Source organism: Seriola aureovittata, chromosome 6 (assembly GCF_021018895.1).
Source record: "Seriola aureovittata isolate HTS-2021-v1 ecotype China chromosome 6, ASM2101889v1, whole genome shotgun sequence".
Classification (NCBI taxonomy): domain Eukaryota; kingdom Metazoa; phylum Chordata; class Actinopteri; order Carangiformes; family Carangidae; genus Seriola; species Seriola aureovittata.
In genome coordinates this window covers 20514226-20536965 of record NC_079369.1, presented here as the reverse complement: position 1 = coordinate 20536965, position 22740 = coordinate 20514226, and the positions used below count along the sequence as shown (strand labels likewise).

The following is a 22740-nucleotide window of genomic DNA, read 5'->3' as shown; positions in this document are numbered from 1 at the left end:
CCTTGGTGCTGTAATATAAACTGTGTACTCTATGTTCAGTCTCTTTTGTGATGGTCTCAGCACTGTGTGAGCACTAATTTTACTGCGAACAAATTTTCAAGACAGAGTGAACTACACTGACCACAGAGCTGAGCACGCTACAACTAAAACAAATAAAACTCAGAAGTCCACTCAACAGTGAGCAATAAATTTCAGACTCCTACTAATCTTCATCATCTCTGACAGCTGTAAAAATGGTGGTGGTGGAAATGGAAATTTTTAGCAGAAAGTACTTTTTTACTTCAAGGGTGGAATTTTTGAGGACACTAATGCAGAAATACACAGAATCACTGTAATCTGTAATCTGTATTTACTATATGGTAGTGAGTGAAAGGAGTGGTTTTGAAGCAGCCTGTACATCCAGCTCCAAAATGGCATTCACTCACTCGAATTTAAATTGCTCACCAAGTGCATAAGCCAAAAAGGTTTTCTCACGAAGACTGCCTCTCCAAAAGGCCATTCACTGGCGGGCAGTCAAAAAAGGCAAACAAAGCAGGCAGGGGGTCGGCACAAAAATCCATAAACCATAGCAAAGTCAAAAACCACAGAAGCAAACACAAGGAAACCTGCTAGGAAGCAGTGAACACACAAGGAAACAAAGACAATCTGGCGAGGAGGCATGGGAAACCATCAATACGAGGATAATCAGGGGCAGGTGAGTCATTGTGTAGCTGATGAAAGGCGGGAAACACACGAGGGCAAGAAACTGCAACGGCAAGAGAGGTGAGCCCTTCAAAATAAAACAGGAAATATGAAAAACACAAATGTTACACCCAATGGACATGACTGCGAGCTCCCACATGATCCTTGGACGTTACTTTGGGATGAGGTCACAGACTTTAGCTTTTTTAGGCTTAGTGAAAGTTTTACGAACGTACGCCATTCATGGAATAAACATTCATAAAACACAAGCTGTGCCCCAATTCAGGGGCCACATCATTTGCGACTAGGTTGACCCGTTTCAAATGCTCTTTCAAATACAGCTTTCTTTTTTCTGGGCAATGAAGGCTCCAATGTGTGGATCCTTCGTGGCCCAACTTATCCCAAGATTCATTGCACGCCAATAAAGAAAATAATATGCTAACAGAGACCCGGGGGATTCCGCTTTTAAGTGCAAGTATTGGGTTTCAGCTCAGTTAAACAACCAACGGTACAACTGTTTAAAAACCAACTTGAAAACTTCAAGTTTTAGTAAAAGAAAGTAACATGTTGTCAACGTTGCTAGGCGACTTTGAGAGGCAACGGTAAGGGCAGGCATAGTTAGTGACGCAAAGCAGAAATCCTCTGTAGGCCAGAAGTCGCATGTCGTATTTCTATGGCGGCTACAAAGGCCGCCTTCACAGACACAGCAAGAGTAATAATTCACCTTGTTTACAGTTACAGGTGTCCTGGCAACAATTTTACAGTTGTCTTTTATATATATGTAATTATATATATATACATATATAGAATAGGTTGCTCTGTGACGTTGCGTAATGCAGGCTATGTCCGCCTGTGCATGATCTACACTTTGCAAGAATATGTGAATCATGCAATCAAAATGTTTAAACTGAAATAAACTTAAATTATTAGCTTATTCTCTAACACCAATGACAGGTAGTCAGCTTCAGCACATTTCTGAATTTGTAGGCCCACAAAACCATAAAACATTAATTCATCACATATCAAGTGACAGCAGATCTTATATCTTGATGGCATCTCATGTTTGTTTGTTGACAGTGTTTCCTTTCAGAATCGCCCTACTTGTATGTTTAGAAAAAAATCCTTTTTGCATGACTAATAAATCTGCACTCTTGTGATTGTATGTGGTTATAAAGTGATAAACTAAACCATGCTGCACCAGTGCAGAGATTAAGTTGCAGATATGGAATAAAAAACTTATTCACAAGTAAAATGAGCAAACAAGAGATAAGCTCATGTACTATTCCAATACAGCACTGATGAATTATCCACAGGACCACTGTTTGGCTCGAATCTGATTTTTTCTCTTTATTATTCATTGTTAATTGTTTTCTGTGGATAGAGAGCTCTCTTAGTTTCCCTCTCTTTCTATTCAGTTGACATTCCTGATGGGGAAAATCCAGAATTCCTAATGAAGTGCAAAACATTACATCTGCAGGGAGAAATTTTGGATCGCTCGCAGCTAAAGTCTCACAGTGTTCCCGCTACATGAATCTGCACTGATAACTCTGAAGCCAAAAGAGCATAAAACAGAAGTGACATATGCTGCAAGACTTGAAATGTATGTAACTTCCTCAATATTATCCTTGACTGGCTTGCTTTGTTTCAAATGTGTGTCCAAACCATGTACACAGATGAATGACCCAGCAAAGGAATTCCTGCAGCAGCTCAATGAAATGGCTTATGTAGAGCAAATTTAATATGTGGTTTTGCCCAGACAATACAGGGGTTTGAGCAGATCTGCCATGCCCTGGAGCTGGATGATGAAGAAGAGCAACACAGAGGAGAATGGGGGCTTTGTGAGCTTACGAAAGTTTGAAGGCCCCTCGCAGGATGCAGCAAAACCAGGAGCCAGGAGGACGAGTCGCTGAAGGGGAAATAAGATGGGTAATCATTACATAAGTGCAACAAATACCAAATAACTAAGCAAGAGAAGTGCACATTCAAGATGAAATTTGCATTGATTGATTTTCACTGTAATTTTTTACTGTCATTCCACCCGCAATTTAAAAATTTGTAGAAACTAGGGATGACATTAGGGACCAGAGTCAGGCACATGAGACACAACGATTTCATTTACCTTTATCTCAATGTCCATCTGAACAAATCACTTTAACTTCAAAGCAAACACATTTAACAGTTAAATGGGTGAAGAAATGCAGCTTTTCTAAACGGAGGCCCCATTCAGAACTTTAAGTCATGTTACTGTTAATTCATGTTGAATAACAGTGACTAAGTTATGACGTAAGTTTTGAGCTCCCCCATGAATCTTGATGAATTGTTCCTACGTTATATATATAAGTTGATGCCCACACTTTCTTTTTTGCTGGATGAACGCTACATTAAAACACAGGTAACAAACAGGAAGCCAGAAAGATCTCAACTCCAATAAATAAAAAAGTCAGTATGTTATTTAAAACGATGGGACAGTGTCAGTTTAACTTGTAAGTGACTGTGAACGTCATAACAACACAGACTCAACCTATGCACCAAAGACACACGGCTGGGTGCATTACATATGTACTGTATAACATCATTATTATTATTTCATGTCGATGATAATATTATTTTTAATAAGAGAAATAAAGGATATATATCCTTTCTGCTTAGGCTGTAGAACAAAGCCAGAGACATTATAATGCAGTAAATGAAATATGAAAGGTAAGAAAAAAATAATCATCCCACACTGTGAACAGACAGTACAGACAAATAAAAACTAAGAACATGATTAATATTCTAATGTTTGTATCTCTTATACTTGATCAGATCAAACACCCTTTTATTCCACGCTTGTTACCCATAATGCATCACCAAGCCACCCCTAGGGAGCACCGCTAAGTGCCGATGCCAGCGCAGAATAACCAGTAGATTCTGTGATTGCATTTTAGCACATTAAGCTCTTTTGTAAACATTTGATAACATTCAAAGAAGGCGTAAGGTTGTTCCAAATGACATTAGCCCCGCTAACAGGAGTCATCTGACAGGAATACCTCTAATTTCTAGTATAGATTGTTTTCATGCAGAATTCTAACATGATAATTGAATTTGCTGTTCTGAGCTGCTTTCTCAAGTCCAGTCACATGGCCCCATTAGCCATTTAGCTTCCCCTTTGGTTCTTGGGTTGTGACATTACAGGCCAAGAAGAAGCCGGCCAAATAACTATTAACTGCAGCACTTTGATGATTTTGTAACATGTTTAAATGGCACAATTGGCTTGATTCTCCTTGAGTTCCTTCAGTGAACCAGACGCCTCTGCCTAGGAAAACCTCACACTCAGTTGATGTTGTTTACACTCAGGAGTAACATTTGAAGGTTTTTCTTCCAGTTTATTTGACTTTGATTATTGACATGATCATATGTTGCAGTGAGACGTGAGTTAACAACTTATACAGCTTTTTTTTTCTCATTTTGAAGCACTTGAAGGGCAAATCGTACGGAGTAAATCCACAACTAACCACAACTGTGTTCCATAATATCCTATGTGATTGAAGCACACATCCTGTGTATGTGCCCACAATTGTTTTCATTACCTGTACTAGCCAATAGATGGTGCAAAACTGGGCACCTCAGCAGGAGTGGTGCAGATTACAGACCATGTAATTCTACAGACACAAACAGGCCATTAGACAAACAGCAATGACAATGGTTCAGTCAGTTTTTCTATGAAAATTTTGCCTACAGAGTAGCTCTTTCTTTGTAAGCTTGCCAGTCGAAACCCACTAACAGTCAGTTTGTGAACATGCCAAAGGCAGGCAAATATCAGCATCACTAATTTATATTCATATTCCAGCTCGCTGATATTTGCAGAAGACGACTTTTACTTGATCGCTTAATCAAAAAAAAAGCTTCATCCCTGTTCAGGTTAAAAACACAGCCCGAATCTTCTTTGGCTTTCATTCACAGCATCGGGGGGTATTGGAGATGTTATAAAAGAGATGAGAGATACACACATACACATCTTGAACCTGCACTGTAGAGGAAACCAATCTATGGTTACCAGTTAGCACATGTTAACACCTTTTAAAGAGGATATGCACTCTAAATTAACTACCGCCTGCAGCACTGCCTGTCTCTGGAAGTGTGTGCAGTGTGCCAATGTTGAGTTGACCAAGTGACCAGCAGAATGATATTCAATGTGAACCCGCTGCCAGGTGTCATTACGCTTCCCCTTCCAGCAGAGAAAAGCAGTCACATATGCCACCATCTGTTTCCAGGATGCCCTCACCAGCTCACTGCACTGTCCCTTTTTCACTTTAATATGTCATCCTAATTGAGGGACTATGATGTTAGTGGCAAAGTCTGATCTTCTTTACGATCTTCTCAACAAATATCTGTGTACTGAGCGTAGCACCAGCGCAACACAGTCTGAGTGGGCTGAGGTATCAGACGTTTGTTTCTGCAGAAGCTTGTTATTTTCAGAAATGGAGAAGAATGAGAAAACTTACTAGACAGCCAAATAACAGATGCACGTCTCACATTTAGTCTAATACATTCAGAAGTATAAAAAGGCTTCAGTTGAATTTATCAGGGCACAATAGCTCACAGTTGTGCATGCAGAGGGCTGACGGTACATTTTGACACCAATTCATATGCAAAGAACGGATGGATTTTATTTTAACATCCCACAACACTCCGGGCATTGTGGTCACTGTGAAACATATTCCAAACAACCGCCCCCGTCACTTTTCATGCCAGCTCTGAGTCATCCTGACTTAGACATCCAAGCAACAAGACCCCCCTCCTCCCGCCTCCTTACCCACCCCCGTTTCCTCTGACAACAGTATCTGCTTATGATCTGCCTGGTGGACAAGCACACAGTCCTTAAAAGTCACAGAGCGTGATTCGCAATGCAGCCTCAGTGTGTGTGCGTGTGTGCGTGTGTGTGTGTGTTTTTGGTGATGGTGAAACCCCACCATTGTGCAGCATGGTTGTTGGACCGGACTGGGTGTCCTCTCAGTCAAATCAAAGGGCGCTTCCTCTGTGGCGGAGAACACTGCCTCTGGAGCCACTCATTATTACATGCGAGGGGGGACTTGTGATCTTTTTAATTATTCTGCACTTCATTTCTATCCCACCATTCAAAACGCAACATGAGAATTGATTGCTTCAAAGATCCATCTTTATAATCTTCCCCAGGCCCATAAATTATCCAACTTTGGGGCAGGGTGGACGAGCTGTGCAGGCACAAGCAGATCCCTTTTCACAGCAGAGCAGAGCAGAGCAGAGCCACATCACTGCAGTGTGTCGGGGGGGAGCAAAACTGAATGGGGCTGCTCTTTTGCTCGCTGGAAACGGGAGGGGGGGAAAAAAAAGTACACTTGTTATCTTGTGAACCCTCAAACATGTAAGATAGGAATCTCTTGAATGTCAGCGACAGAAATGGAATTAACAAGAGATCTTTTTATTGTCACAGAAGGTCATTAGGCTGCCAATCGGGGTAATTATGGAAATGATCTCCCCAGCTCTTTGGAATGTTTTCCTGCTTCCATAAGGACTTGAAAGTGTTCAATCAGCCTCTCTCGTGGGAAAGTTCAGCCATAACTGCAAGTGTACCAGCAAAATCAAATTAAGCAAAGAGATTTCATTAGTATTTATAGCCCCGAGGCATTTGTAAAAGTATGGAGCAGCGGAGTAATGTGGGACTGTGGAGGGGAGAATTATTGCTTAATGACAAAGGCCATACCTAGAAGACATACACATGGATAATGAATAGGAGGCATTGATTGCATCTTTAAAGAGGATTCTTGAGGGAATGTAAAATATTGATGCTTGTGTGGCTGACTGTGGACTACCAGCGCGGGTGTGAGGGTGGTAACTTTGTTTGGGTGTTAACACTGTTTGGCTGTTAAGTTTATTACTGAGACATGTTTAATCTTGTATCTAAAAGCACAAGTAAACACTGTAATATGAGCAGAACTAACTAAATAATACACACTTAAAATTAATGGGTTAAAAACTGACCCACCTACTCAATGCTGGGTTAAGGTTACACAGCCACAACGTGTTGTTTTGATCCAGTGATAGTGTTTATTTTTGGGGGGCTTTTTTTTTAACATTACTGTTGGTTATTTACCCAGACTAAAATATAGTAGTAGTGGTGGACAGTAACTAAAATTAGTCAATCAGTCTTAATAACTGATTAATCACAGAAGTAATTTTTCATGCAAAAAACCCCAAAATTTCATGGTTCCAGCCTTTTCACTCTTTTTAGTTTATTTTAAAGTTTTACAAACCAAATAATCAATAGATTAATGGAGAAAACAATTAGCAGATGATACTATTATGAAATACTCACCAGCTGTTGCCCTGCTGTATTTAAAATAGCTGTGTCTCAGCTACAACAGCTGAACAGCTACAAAATCCTGCTTACACATAAATGTATGAGTCCCAATGACCCAATGATACAACACTCACTGGACGTATTTCTCTGCAGTGAGTACTTTTACATGACTTTAAATACATTTTTTCTGACCACAGTGTTTTCAGAAAGTATTGAGACTCCTTCACTTGTAGCACATTTTATTGTGTTGTACATTTAATTTGAAATGGATAAAAATGTCCAGCTCTGCCCATCAATTTTTGCAAATATATTAAAAATCAAAAACTGAATCTCTCATTACGAAAAGTAAAAGATTGTGGTGGTGAATCCTGTTTGCTTTAATTATCCTTCACTTGTGTCTATAACTTGATTGGGGTCCACTGATTGGAAGTTTAGAAAGGTGCACACCTGTGTGTATAAGGTCCCACAAGCCATGAAGTCCAAGGAACTCACTGAAGACCTCTGTGATAAAAGTGTGGGGATACATAGATAAGGGCACAGGTGTAAAACTATTTCTAAAGTTTTGAGTGTTTCCAGGAGGGCAGCGGCCTCAATAGTTGTGAAATGGAGAAAGTTTGGAACCTGGACTCTTCCTACAGTAACACTGAGTTACCGTGCTAAAAGGGCCTCGGTGGGGAGATGACCAGGAACCCAAAGGTCACTCTAATAGAAGTCCTCCGCAGAGAAGGGAGAACCTGCCAGACGACCATCATCATCAGGCTTTTATGGTAGAGTGGCTAGATGGAAGCCGCTTTGAGTAAAAGGCATTTGACAGCCTGCTTTGAGTTTGCCAAACGACATTAAAGGACTCTGGTAGCATGAGGAAAAAGATGATCTGGTCTGATGAGACAAGAATTAAAAAAACTGAACCCTTCGGGCAGAACTCCAAGCACCGTGTCTCGGGAACACCGGGCACATATAGTCTAAGAAGGGGTCTGAATACTTCCTGAAGCTCCATGGTAACATTTTCGATGTCAGACTTTTACTGGTAATGGAGTGTTTTTACAGCACAGTGTTACTACTTTCACTCAAGTAACAGGTCTGGGTACTTGGTCCATCACTCTTATTCACTGTTATTCTGACCCAGTGTTGGACACATCATGCTCAAGTTTTACCTCAAAACTGTCACAAATGTTAGTTGTACTTTACAATGTGCATCTCGCATTCAGAAGTGCAAAGCATACACGTTTTATGGCAGAAACAAATAGTGATTTGTAACTTTAAAATGAGGTGGATTACACTAGCAGAACAGCTCGCAACTATACCATATTTTTCTTTGTATAAATAACGAAAAAAAAAAAAAAAACAACCCCTTGTTTTGTATGGTTTTCTTCCAGCTACTGGGTGAAGTTAACTCATTATTGTGTTGGTGCTATATTCATCTTAAAAGGGGCCGTTTATTTATCCATTGACTTTCGTGTGTAACAGAATTGAAACTAAGAGGTCAGTCAAGACAGTCTGTTTTTGTGTAATTTAAAATATTTAAAAATTATATTTTTAAAAATGGTTATTTAGTAAACAACCATGGATTTGCTTTGACCAAAATACACAGTTATATATTCCTTGGTGTAATAAAAATGCACTTCATTGTCTGCCACAGTAAATTGTAACACCTGATTTGAATCATTGGGTCTATTCAGTCCACTTAACCTCGGAGTAATTGACAATTTAAAGGTGCAGTCCTTAATTTCAAGAGACAGCACAACGACTTTGATTAGGATGTGGGATATGCACTTCCCGGCTGGAATAACACACAAGGACACTTTTTATAAAGCAAATAAGGGACGGACAGTGCCAGCTGTACATTAGAGGAGAAATATTATGGTTTTAAGATAAATTAAATCATTTGCCTTAAGGTAACAACGCAGGCCTACAGCACTACCAGTGATATTAATGTGATACAATTCAGGATGTATTAAAATATAGACCCCTCTTACCATCGCACACACATTTTTTAAACATAAAAATAGGCCTACATTTCAGTCAATCATAAAATCAAAACATCATTCCACTTATAGTCTAAAGCTTTTTTTCCACACCATGATCATCATCATCTTCTTCCTCTTCTGCAATTCTTATAATTGGGTTCGAGGAGAGGTAAAGTGTCTCTGTGAAGAACCTGACAGATTATGTGAAGGAATATTATTATGGGCAGAGCAGGCGCGATGTATAGGAGGTAATTTACTGTGATGTTACATATATGTATGCATCAATAGGCAGGAGGATATTGAGTTCAGGGGTCGTAGTGAATGAGAGTTCTCTTTTTGATGTTGATTAGAAGAAATGCTGCGGCTTCACGCGCAAACGTAAGAGAGTGGCGCACGGGGACACACATCATGATTTTTTATAGCATTTTTGTGTGAGGATTTCTTTATTGTTTCAACATCTCGGTTTGTTTTTGTACGTAAATGGTCGTTTTTCTGTTGGATAGAGCGTCGGTTCACTGATAAATATGTGTCACTGTTTCCTGATTTACCTCCAAACAAACCAAAAATCAATTTCATCTCTGAAGACAAGTGATAATAACGTGTAACTAGAAATTTATTATTTATGCTTCAGTTATATTGACTTAGAAAATGGATTATTTAAGCACACAATACACAATAAGCCTGCGTTATTTTACATGGACTTTTGTTTCATTTTTGCTGCCCTCCTTTTATTATACTCCAGCGACCACGACTATTCGACACCCTTGGCTGTATTAGCACATTGTTTACTATCGTTTTATGCAGGACAATTATTTGGTGCAAAGGCAGACTGCATGTGTTTTGACACCGTGTTAAATGACCGCTATAGGGCCAATTTGCACCGTTTACAGCCTGAATCGCTGCGGTGATATACTGACGTGCAACTTTCCAGCCTTAATCTCAATGACAAAAAAGAGCCTGCAAACTGGGTGACATTGCACGTACTTAACAAGTACACATTGGCATGGTAATCCGGCTGCATTTAGCGGAAGGTGTCACTTTCCCACCAGCACCCGCGAGTTTCATGCAGCCTCCCCCGGGGGCTTCCCACTGACGGACGGCCGGGGGAGAGGAGGGATGGACGGGCGGAGAGGCCGAGTGGAGATGCTGCAGTGTGTTTGCAGAGGTTGGCAGAACGGGACACATCTAATCATGATCTTTAATACAAATCTAGATAAATAAATACATGAGCAGGAAGAACTATTTCCCTGTTGCCCTACAGGTGATTTAACTCTACACTCAAATGAGAAGAAAACGAATTATGTCCAAAAATAATAGTTTTATAATGAAAGATGTCAATGAAAGAGACGTTTTCGTAGAATCAGCTAGTGTATAGCCTATAGCTATTTGTTATTGGACTAACGGACAGGGATTTTTCACAATAGACATTTTGTCAATATTTTACACTGAAAAACGACATTTCTAAATTGTTTGCAAACGAACTGTAACCTGTTTTTATTATTTTTACATCAAAGATAGATGGGATCATTTGAGTTACATATATATTTCACCTTACACGAAAAATAAATTCAGACAAATCCAGCTGTTCTGCTTATAGACCGCCCTCCATCTCATCCAACAATTCTTAGTTGTAAATATGAATTTCTGAAAAGATAAGGCAAACTCCTTGGGCAAAACACAACCTCCAAGTCAAATCCAGGAAGAGGCCGAAGACCGACTTGAAGGAAATGTATCCTGTTAATCCACCAACTCTGATGTCCATTTATTCTGCAAGCTCAAAAACGTTGCCTGTAATTGAGGAAACGATCATAAAATGAAAATACTGGTGACTAAGAGGATTGGTAAACTGGCGAATCAATGGGATTTAAACACGTTATTATCATATAAATTCAGTCTATCATAATATAATTTATCCCAGTCTCACAATCTGGTGGAAGTGTAAGGAGAAGCTGCGGGGAGTGAAGCTGTGAGCGGAGTCTCTGCTGAAACTGTGCAGCCTGATCTGCTGGATTGTGTCTTCATACAGACCAGTCAAACGGATGGGACGTCCGACAAAAACAAACACACAAACACGCACGCATGCACGCGCGCACAGACACACACACACACACAGACGGCGTACACACGTGGATCCGTGTCTTCTATTTCGGGCCCTTTGTGCTTTGTTGTGGCGGAGAGATGAGGCTCGGGCTGATCCTGCAGGAGGGAGGAGGTTAAAAATGAGCTCCATCATATTGTTTGACAGAAACTCGCAGGTTGATAGAGTGGATTCTTTGAGAAGGGCTGAAAATGGTGATTTCCAAAAAGAAGAGAGTGGGGGAAAAAAACACAGCTGAGGGCTCACATGCCTGACTTTCAGGTCACTGCAGCTTTCACGTTGTCCACCGTGGAAAATCCAGCTGTAGAATATAGATTTCAATATTTTTTTGTTTTTGTGGAACATAGCTGTGGTTGTGCGAGATTTTATTTATTTATTTATTTTTATCTTGTTTTTATTAAACCTGACAAGCTGAAGATTTTGGCTGCTGGTGTAAAATAATTAACATAATGGTCGTAATTACAGGCGCGCTAACAACGCCATTAATTGATCATATCGTTTTAGTAGCTGCTGCCCCCAACTGCTGCTTCACCTAATGAATGAAATGAGTTGCCTTTCAAAAATCTGCTTCCACAAACAGCTGATCCTGACGCAAGAATGTGAGTCAAGTGAGGTGCAGTACTTTGACTTTTTATCATACGAGCAGACATGAGTCTCATATCGATGTAATCAGTTTTAATGGACGCGTTCAAAATGCAGCAAAAACGAATATTGTCAACTTAATGAAGATTTTTTTTTTTTAAATAATGAATCAATAATCTATATATGGAGCCTATTTCTAATGAGAAATCCTCTAAAAGGCCGCGTGAGAAAGGCGAATAAACATGTGCCACATATTTTCAAACACGTTTTTAAGAAATCAAAAGATTAAAAATGTGAAAAGGGCGTGGATAAAGATTGCCAAAATATCAGGGATTCAGCCTACAAGACATTTCACTGGGTATTAAAACATCTTTGCTCCAAACAATGAAACCTGTTTTCTGCTCCTCTGACTGCTCTTTTTTCTTTCTGCCATTGTGTGTGAGCATCATCAGGCATGCACCTTGCCCATAAAGCTGCACATACTTTCCCACTGACCTCTACCTCTTACACAGACAAACTGATTTATTTATTTTTCCTATTTGGTCTTATGACCTTCGAAAAAACGTGAAAATGTGCACTTCTACGTTTCTTTTAAATAAATAATATAGTGAAATAATTATCACTAAACCTATATTTTAATTTTGGAGTAGAAACACCAGGAAAGTCACTGATTTGCAATGTCACACTGAGGGAGCACATCACTACCTACTGAATTAACTATATTTTGCATCTCTGTCACTTTTGACACCCATCCTGCTGGAAGGCCCCTGAGCAAGCACCCACACCCTGCCATCTTCTGCAGGTGACCCTGACCTCTGACCCCAGAGGGACAGAGGGGCACACAGGGGATGAAAGAGAGAAAGGAAACCTCCCTCTCAGGAATCACCGGAGCTTCACATTATTATGATCACAATTATTTGTTGGGTGACCTTGCCGGTAGTTTGCAGGGATCACATGTGGTGACTGTTTCCTCTCCATCACCTGTGCGGCTGCTGCTGCCGCTCCACCGCTGTCTCTTCAGTCTGCCCCCCCCAAACCACCACCACCCCTTCCACCCACCCCACCCCTAATGGTTTCATGCCGGAGCGAGTTGGCTTATTATACTAAAAGGTTTTGTCGCGCTAAGCCGTGCATGTGTGCTTAAAACGTACATTTCATTAACAAACTGCGGAGGTATAAAAGCGGATTTATGAGGCTTCAAAAGATCACAGGAAGGACGGGTTTGAAACCCCCTCTCGGTGCTGTTGCAGTCAGGTTATATCAGCAGTTACGCCGCCTTTCACACAACACTGCAACTCTGGGATTTTTTAAAAGGAGGCTGGCTGCACCTGTCACACACACACACACACACACACACACACACACACACACACACACACACACACAGGGAGAGAGAGGCTGGTTGAGACAGTGGCTCTATGACCTCCTGATTCCTTCACAATCCATAAAGATAAGAAAGGTGGAGAATACAAACCAAACATGTGTCATAAAGCTCCTTTATTTTGCTGGTGGAAAACATTTCCTGCAGTATTTTGAAGATTTGGGTTGGGTCATAACTAAAAACCTTTCTGTTGTGAGAGAAAACCCCGCCTTTAACAAAAAGCTGATAATATCAGAAAGATTTTTGAAGAAATGCAAGAAATGTGTCAAATCAGCAGAGCAAAGGATAACAAATATCATCTGACCTGTTTTCGATTAAAAACGAAACATCCTAAACAAACAACCTTTTTTTAAAAGAAGGTCATTTTCTAATTTTTGGCCTGAGAAAACAAGAGAGTGAAGAGAAACGCGCTTTCTCAAGTACAGATGCGCCCTGCGGATAAGTAGGATAAAAGTTGATGTAGACTCTGGTTTCATCTGCTAAGTAGTCCGTATTGACGGAGCTCCAGATCACACAGGTCACCGAGAGATTAACACACGGCGAGTCTAATCGGAAGCCATGTTTCCCTCCTTTGACCCGCACGCGCATTATTAATGATAGCGTTTGATTAATCCGATTTTTTTCCCGAGAGTAGAGACGTCGGAGGTGGCGCAGGAGCAGCAGCACCTCTGCGCGCTGCTAAAGACAAATTAAAGGATCACACTAACACCGCAAACTGACTGTGAGATACAAAAATAACACTGATGCGCTTTTTTACAGTCCATGAAAATGTGCTTTTTCTTCAGATGCCTTCAAATTGTATCATGTGAATTTATGAGGCTAATTAAATGTAATTATCTAGGTAATTAATGGGATGCCAATTGTTTTTTGTGATAATAATAATAACAATAATAATAATTATTATAAAAACAGTAGGCCTAATAGGCTAATAATAACACTAAATTAAAATATATTATGTCCTATACTGTGTTTTTAATTGAGACAAAGGAAGAGAAATAATCATTAAATGCGTAATATCTCCATTTGTAATTTATATTTATATTTTCATTTATTCAAATAAAGCTTTTGACACCAAAACTCGACCGGTGTTGATTATAGATATTTTCATTAACCTCCTAAAAAGACCTCCGACAAAAATCAATTGTAGGTTGAAATCGCTTGTGGCACATCGGAAATCTTATTATTTCTATTAACTACGCATTTTCCTTCAAAAGACAGTGATAGCAGATGGTGGCTTTGAACGTTGGCTGAAATTCAAAAGCCTGCTCTTTCACTGAGTCCTCTTAAATTTTCTCACACGGCGCAGGAAACCCTCTGTATTGGATGTGACATCCTCTCCCTGAGCCCAGCCTACACCGCTCACCTTCATGCTTGTGAATAAACGCTCTCTTTGCATTCACCCGCTGCCCGCATTTCCTACTTTTTTCAAATGTAAAAACATGCAATGATTGGGGTCGTTAGCACCTCATCCAAACTCTTAAGGAAATTCTTTATTCTCTCCATTCATTGTCGCCAGTGCTGCTGTTGTTGCTGCTGCTGTTGCTGCTCAATATTCTTCCCACCTTCGGCTAATCCTGCGGGAATAAATAGACTTGAATTCATGGTTTGCATTCGCAGCTTGGATTTACACAACGGGCTGTAAAGCTGGAAATATCAAGGCATGCATTTCAGCTCCAAATAAACAAAGTATAAATGTTTAATCCTCACGCACTGACAAAATCTCCAGTGCGCAGAGTGACATTCAGGGAAGCTGGTTTCTATTAAATTGCAGAAAAATCCACACATGCATAGTTTCACAATTATAAAGAAAAGTCAACACACAGGCCAAAACAACTTAAAGGAAGATTCCGTTAACTTAGCTGTCGTCGTTCTCGTTCTGCAGCTTTCAACAGAGTTTGTATTAGCAAAGTTAAAGATTTGGATTGTTTTTACGCAGCCACGTTAATGCGAAATCAGATCTTTCAATCATGCGGGCCAATTTTCTCTCCCCCTCCTCCTCCTCCCTCTGCCACCGTTAAATGGTCTATGACGGACGAACACAGAAATCAGCGGAAAGCAGCATTGCCGACGTCCCATTGTTGACAAATCCATGAAACAACTCCAGTTTGCATGGTTTAACAGAGAGGAGAGGAGGGAGGAGAGGAGAGGAGAGGGGGCGTCTGTCGTCACCAAACCACGTGTCCTGCACTGATAGTATATCTTATACTGGGAAAAGTAATCTATCAGACAGCCCTTTTTAAAGCTCCGGCCTTTAAAAGCGGCATGTGTCATCTCGACTTGGTTCTCCGAATATCGCTCCTATAGGAAATATACGCACCGAGAAGGGACGTCGGAGCGCAGAAGTCGCAACATCTCCAAACAACTCCGAGGCAAGACGCGCCGCTTTACACAGGCCTGCTCACTTACCGAGTGGAGAAATATTTGTAGAAGTTGAAGTTTCTCTTTGGCTTGACTGGCTGGCTAACGGCTAAACCACATTTAGATTTTGGGAGACATCCGATCTCTTGACAGGAGCGACCAGAAGTCCAACAGAGCCGCTGTGTGTGCGCACTGACCGCACTGGTCTCATCTACACATCACACCCGGCTGCTCGGTTGTTTTGGCCCCGGAAGACTTTGTTTAAAAAAAAAAAAAAAAAAAAAGTGTAAGTAAACCGTGAGATGACCCTGTCTGGAGGCAGCGAAAGAGCCAGCGACATGTCCGGCCAAACTGTGCTCACAGCGGAGGACGTGGATATCGACGTGGTCGGCGAGGGAGACGAGGAGGGCATGGAGAGGGTGGACAGCGACTGCGACAGCCCGGGGGGAGGCATCCTGCACGACCTCCGAGGAGAAGCAGGGGACGAGGAGGTGGAAGATGAGATCGAAGTGGAGAAGGAGGAGATGAGGTCGGGTGGAGGGAGTCCGTGCTGCGAGAGCTCCGGGGAGGGAGAGACTGGCACCGGTAAAGGAGAGGGTCACGACGGGAGCGCAGCGCCGGGAGGTGCGATCCAGAAGCCCAAAAGCAGCTTGGTAAAGCCGCCCTATTCCTACATCGCCCTCATCACCATGGCCATCCTCCAGAGCCCACAGAAAAAACTCACCCTCAGCGGGATCTGTGAGTTCATCAGCAACCGTTTCCCGTATTACCGGGAGAAGTTCCCGGCGTGGCAAAACTCCATCCGCCACAACTTGTCCCTCAACGACTGCTTCGTGAAAATCCCGCGGGAACCTGGTAACCCAGGCAAGGGCAACTACTGGACTCTGGACCCCGCTTCAGAGGACATGTTCGACAACGGCAGCTTCCTCAGGAGGAGGAAAAGGTTCAAGAGAGTTCAGCCGGACGTGCTGAGGGACCAGACTGCGCTCATGATGCAAAGTTTCGGTGCGTACAGCCTTGGGGGGCCCTACGGGAGGCACTACGGGATCCACCCGGCTGCATACTCCCATCCGGCGGCTTTGCAGTACCCCTACATTCCCCCTGTAGGTCCCATGCTGCCCCCGGGCGTCCCTCTCCTGCCCTCGGCGGAGCTGAACAGAAAAGCGTTCAACTCCCAGCTGAGCCCGAGCCTTCAACTTCAGCTCAACAGTCTGAGCACGGCGTCCATGATCAAATCAGAGCCGTCCAACAGACCGTCTTTCAGTATAGAGAACATCATCGGGGTCTCCAGCGCCTCCTCGTCCTCGCCGGGCGCCGCTCAGGCTTTCCTGCGGCCTCCGGTGACGGTTCAGTCGGCCCTGCTGAGCGCGCAGTCCCTCTCTCTGACCCGGACCTCAGCCGCTATCGCTCCCATCCTCAGTGTACCGTCAAATATTATTTCTGGACATGTTTTACCCTCAGCGACGGCGGCGGCAGTGTCCAAATGGCCTTCACAGTGACTTAAAAAGTAGAAAAAATAAACTCTTATTTTTATATAGAGACATTATTACTGGTGGAAGTGTGAAGAGCACAAATCAATAGGCAGCACTGGACTCTGTAGCCATGTAAAGACTGTTGAAACACAGAGAAAAAGAGAAAAAGGAGATATTTCTGTACAGGTAATATTTGTAAATATTTGTAAAAAAGAATGATTTTACCTGTTTGACTTCTACCTGTCTTTTTTTTCTTTTGTTCTTGTTTGAGATCTGTGATAATTATTTTACATTTTCTTTTTGTACTGGAAGCTCAATGGACCCATTTTTGGCTTCCTTTTCATACAAGACACAAAAAGCTCTGAAAAAAATAGACTGTTTATAATAAAAAAAAAATCAAATATATGTAATTCTATGTAGCTATATTGTGTTGTAAACTGAATTTATTTGTAAATAAATCCAAGAAAGAATTCAAATCAAATTTTCATTATTAACATTTTAAAATTGTTTGGTAGATTTAATGAGTGTTCTTGTTATATGAAATTTCTCACTGCAGGTAGACTATTAAAAATCAAAGATAAGGAAATGTATTAATTTTGACAACCAAATATACAAATGGCAAACAGTAGTATTTATGAGGCCACATAAAATCAAAGTTGTCTTATCTTGTGAATATAATGTGCTTACATTTACTTAATAATTTCCAGGCTCAAAACAGATTTATAGCCTTTATTGTCCAATTTTAACAATGTTAAAAATAATCTATATTTTTGAAATTTAATTTTCATGTTTAATATTATTCTACTTATATGTGTCAAATAACACAGGGAAATTAAATTGTATTGTTGCGGCAACAGCTAAAGTCTACCATACCTATTACCTCTTTTCAGTAGCCTATTAGGCTTTTTAAAAACCTGGATTGCAACTTTAAAGGAATATTTTTGGATTTACTCTATAAATTAAATGACACGTGCTGCCAAAGGCAATAGTAAGAAATTAAGAAGAAAAATAATAAAGCTATATTTATACAGATAAAAAAATGTAAAGGACTTTAAGGAAAAGGAATAGGTGAAAAAACTATTATTTAAAAGGAAGAAGATGTATTATCCTGAGATTTAGACAAACCTAAACACTTAGTTTACATTATAGTTACAGTTTACATAAACATGCATCTGATTGACACATCAGATTGTGGACATTAAGACAAACCGGTGTGAAATATGAACAGAAAGGGGTAAATAATACAATAGTTTAATTATTTTTAAATTATATTGATAGTTGTTTTTCCTGACAGTGATCCCTGACTAGAGGTCACAGTTTAGACACCTTTTAATTTACCATTACATCACTGCTCGTATCGTTTTACATGATATTCTGCGGCTTGGCTACTATAAAGGTAACAGTTTCGCAGTTGTGTCTGGCTAATCACTTTTACACAAACAGCAAATGGTGTGTGTGTGTGTGTGTGTGTGTGTGTGTGTCTGTGTGAGTGTAAGAGAGAGAGAGAGAGAGGGGGGGGGGGCTATGGGCGCTATATTTATCTGATCCCCATGGGAAAGCGAAAGGAGCCTCTCTCTCTGCTTCAATTCACTTTCAGACACCGAAGAAGGTGCTGATGATGCAAAAGGCTTCTCCAGTGTCACCCTGGCATTTCTACTGAACACATTCATTATTATTATTATTGGGCTGTTATCATCATTATTATTATTAGCCTATGATTATCTTTATTATTAATAGTAGCCCAGCATAAAGGTTCTGAATGATATTATTGTTCTGTAATAGAATTACTCTTATTGCCAAAATAACAACATTTACCACATCAGCGCACATCATTAACTGCCGTCGATGATTCCTCTAATCGAAACATATAACAATATAGAGAAAAAAAAATAGAAATATAGAAATGACAGGGTCTGTAATTGGCTTTTGATCAATCTTGTCATTATATTTTTCAATCACAGCTTATAAATTACGGAGGTATTTAATATTCACATGCTCACTTTAAGAGGCGGTTAAATTGGCCGTGGAAGAAACATCCAGGCACCTCCAGAGGTCAGTTTCAGGAAACAGTCAGACACTGTATAATTTTGATCAAAGATGTAGGCCTATGTGGAATAGCAGAATGGGACGTTGTGTGAGAGTCTTTTTTGTTGTTGTCCCATTGTTATAGTAAAATCTGTTGGAAAAGGCAGATGCGCACTTGGTTAACACGTTTATAGCTTTCATGTTAGTTATTTTCATCTGTGGTATATTTCCCTTGTGTGAGGCGTGTGTGTTTGCAGATCAATGTTCAGCCTTCACAAAGCAAGAGAGTCGGAAAGCCTCTTGCTCACACGCATGTCTCACTGGATCAGAGTGCCTCCAGTAGAAATGCACAAGCAGTCTCCGCTCCGTGTGATGTCTCAGTGTGTGAGTGTGCGTGTGTGCGTGTGTGTGTGTGTGTGTGTGTGAGTGTGTGTGTCGCACCGGTGATACTGCAGGCTGACAACACCTCGGAGGAGACGAGACTTAAGCCGCTAGGGGGCGTTAACTGACACCTCTGGCTCTTCATTAAGGAGATCAAAAAATAGAAGAAATATTTAGGAAGACCATCTCACACACCCAGTTCATTTTTTTTTCTCTCCACATTTTAGGTTGAATACATCTGTAGAATTAGTCAATGTAACTGAATATGCAGAATTTACTTTAAAGAAGAGACACTGGAATAAACGGTTATCTGGTCTAATCGTTCATTTTCATTGGCAGTAGTTTTCTTTTATAATGATGTGCGAAAGCGATGGTAGATATTTTCATCCACATTTCTCAGTAATCACAATATGTCCACGGCTTCATAGCATACAGGGGTATATATACCATTTTAGAGGGAGACAAATATTTATCTTGGATTAAGGATACTGAAATTGCTTTTATTAATTAGGTTCTAATTTAAGGTTTCAGTAGCAGATGATGAGAAAATACAACGTTGAAAAAATATAGCAGATCACTCCTGACCTGAACTGAAAAAAAATATTAAAAGTTTAAACTGAAACTGTGTTGAAAATATTATAAAATCAAGGTGTAAAACGGATGATAATGACAATGTAGAAGAATTAGGAATAGGTATTGAGGACCGAAATATATAATAATATTTCCCTCCAAACAAGTAGCAGTTAACATCTCCGCGGCTCTGTAAGTCTGTTCAGGCAGCCCACTGTAGGCCTATATGCTTCCAGCCCGTTGTAAATTGTTGTATCATAAACAAGCACGGCTTTTCATGTTATTATATCGCCAACAATACCATTTGCTGACTGGACGCATAAGAACGAACAGTCCCATTCGCGCGCACCCACTCACCAATAATGACCTATGCAGCTGCACGTGCTTTTGCACAGGTGGAGAAAAGCCTGGACTGTGGTTCCCACAGCTCCACCAGACAGTCTATATTAGTCTCTAGAGACAGTCTATAACAGTCTATAACATTATAAGTCCACGCCGCGTGTTTGATTGTCGACTTATTTTACCACAAAGTGAGCTCATGAGCTGACAGAGCTTGTACTGTAGGCTGTATGTAAATTAGCCGACACAGAATTAACATGACATTCAAATCAATCAAATTTTGTCTTTAATTTTTTTAATCAATTAATTAATTCATTTTTGTTTGAGGTTTTGATACAATTTTTTGTTAATGATCTGGGTGTATTTTTGCACACCCGTGAATGTGCAGGGGGAGAAAAATGCCATTGTTCCAAAAACCTACCAAGTTAGGATTTTTAATATGCATCATCAGCCGAGATAGCAAGCATTTATGATGGAAATAAACACCATAGTGTATGTACCTGCCTTCAAATACACATAGACACAATATTTCACTTTCATTTACCCCAACTTGTTGGAAAAAAACACATACTTAGTTTAGTCCCATTGTTTGAGGCATTGGGTTTTCCATGAAAATATATCAGGTGACAGGAAATCAGGGGGAGTTTGACAACATGAGATGATATCAAGAGCCGCAAAAATCAGGATATAATTGTTTGCAGTATACTGATTTGGCTAGGTGCTAGAGAGACCAAAGGCAAACATGACCTCCACAAAGATTATCACTCTGCACTGAAGCCCACATTTCCCAGTTGTAATTTTGAGATTTTTCAAAGTTGGATAGAAAATAATGTTAACACAAGACTAAGCAAGGATATTTATTATGAGATACTGTATATAATGGACATTCTGTGACCATGAAGCCCTCAGTTTACCATCTAACAGTGTAGGTCTGAGTAGGAAAAGCATATGTGAACCTATCCATACATTTATTTATAATTGTGATGGGAGTCATGTTTATACAGTGCTTCAGTACCTGACCATGTGAACAACAGGTCAAATTCAGCTGTTTGCACAAATACATTGCAACTGCTGCGGATATATACAGCTTAATGTTTTAAATGTGACCATTTTACATGCAAATGACAAAATCTCACAAATAAACCAACCGAATCAAAGCAATCCATTACAACTGTAATTTAAGGCTCCAATTTAATTATTTGCTGAACCTAAAACAATATCAAAGCATTGGAAGCATTAGGAGTTTACATGCTCAAGTGGTTTATAAGTTGGCAGTTCTCCTGCATCTGGTTTTTACAGTATAATTATCAGACCAGATATTTGTGTATATTACACCATGCAATAACAAGCAGGTGTCAAATAATCACTCTGAACATTGCTGGTTTGGGACGGACAAATAACGATGTTTGAAACATATCTCTGTTTGTCCATATACTAAATCCTAATCTGACATTTTTATTTGATCCTGCTGACACAAGCCCACAGCCACCTGCAGTGCGGTTTGTCAGAGTGAGTCCAGCGTGGCTGAGTGATCCTTTAAGAAGTCTCATTTATATGTAATTTTTTATCTGTTTACCTACGGTTTGTCTTGTCACGTTACTGTCATATCCAGCTGTACAATATCAATATTTCTTGTTCCCTGAGTGAATGAATTGCTTCATGATGTCATCCCATGTTGTCAAAACTCCACATTTGATAGGACACCATATGAAGATGGATGCAATTGCTTTTATAGAGGAGTTCCTATTCCCCTTGTCCCATGTGGGATTTTAAATATCTGGTTGAGGACATTTCTTTTAGTGAAGGAGTTAACGTGTCACCTGTGACCTTTGAATCAGAGAGGGCATGTTGAGTGTCACTAAAAAAGACTGGATCACAACCACATTCAGTTTTCAAAGACTCAATCAGAGCCGATGGTGAATATTATTGTCCTCACATCCCTCAAAATACATGTAAATGCATACTATGAATACTGCAGTATTTTCAAAAGAATTCACTGATGGTGCAATTACGAGAATATCTGCAGTGAATTGGGTAGTGGTAGGACTCGTGTGTCTCCATAAAGTAAATGCAGACTGTACTTTTAAGTAAATCATAGGATAATATGATGACGCACATGTCATTTTTCAACAGAAATGCTTCTTATTATAGCCTAGGTCTTTATTTGTCCTCATGTTCACTATGAAACATGTGACAAAATAGCAGAAAAGATCAACTTTGACTCGCTGTAGCAAACGTGACTGAAGCTATGATAGACAACAATGGCATTGCAAGCAAGGCCCAGGCCTCCATAATAACTAGGTCATCCTCCACTACAAGCTATAGCCTTCTCCTGGGCGGGGATCACAGACAGTAAATGTAGGTACAGCAGTTACTGAATATTTAAAAAGGCATAGAGATGAAGCAATAAATGACAAAGTAAAGCTGGTGTGGCCAGGCATTAATAACTAATGGGTACTAGTGAGTTATAGGCTGCTGCCGTTGTAATGAAAGTGTCATTGCAAATCAGCAGTTGTCCGAGGTTATTATTATTTATGCATAATTGATGCCAGAACCACAAGGAACGC

General features: G+C 40.4%; 1 protein-coding gene across 1 annotated transcript; it reads left to right on the top strand.

Annotated features, from left to right (window-relative positions):
- Positions 1-15141: 15141 nt before the first annotated feature.
- foxd3 (forkhead box D3) lies at positions 15142-17339 on the top strand. Its single transcript, XM_056379081.1, has one exon. The coding sequence runs from the start codon at positions 15689-15691 to the stop codon at positions 16883-16885; it is 1197 nt and encodes a 398-aa protein (XP_056235056.1). The 5' UTR covers positions 15142-15688; the 3' UTR covers positions 16886-17339.
- The last annotated feature ends 5401 nt before the right edge of the window (positions 17340-22740 follow it).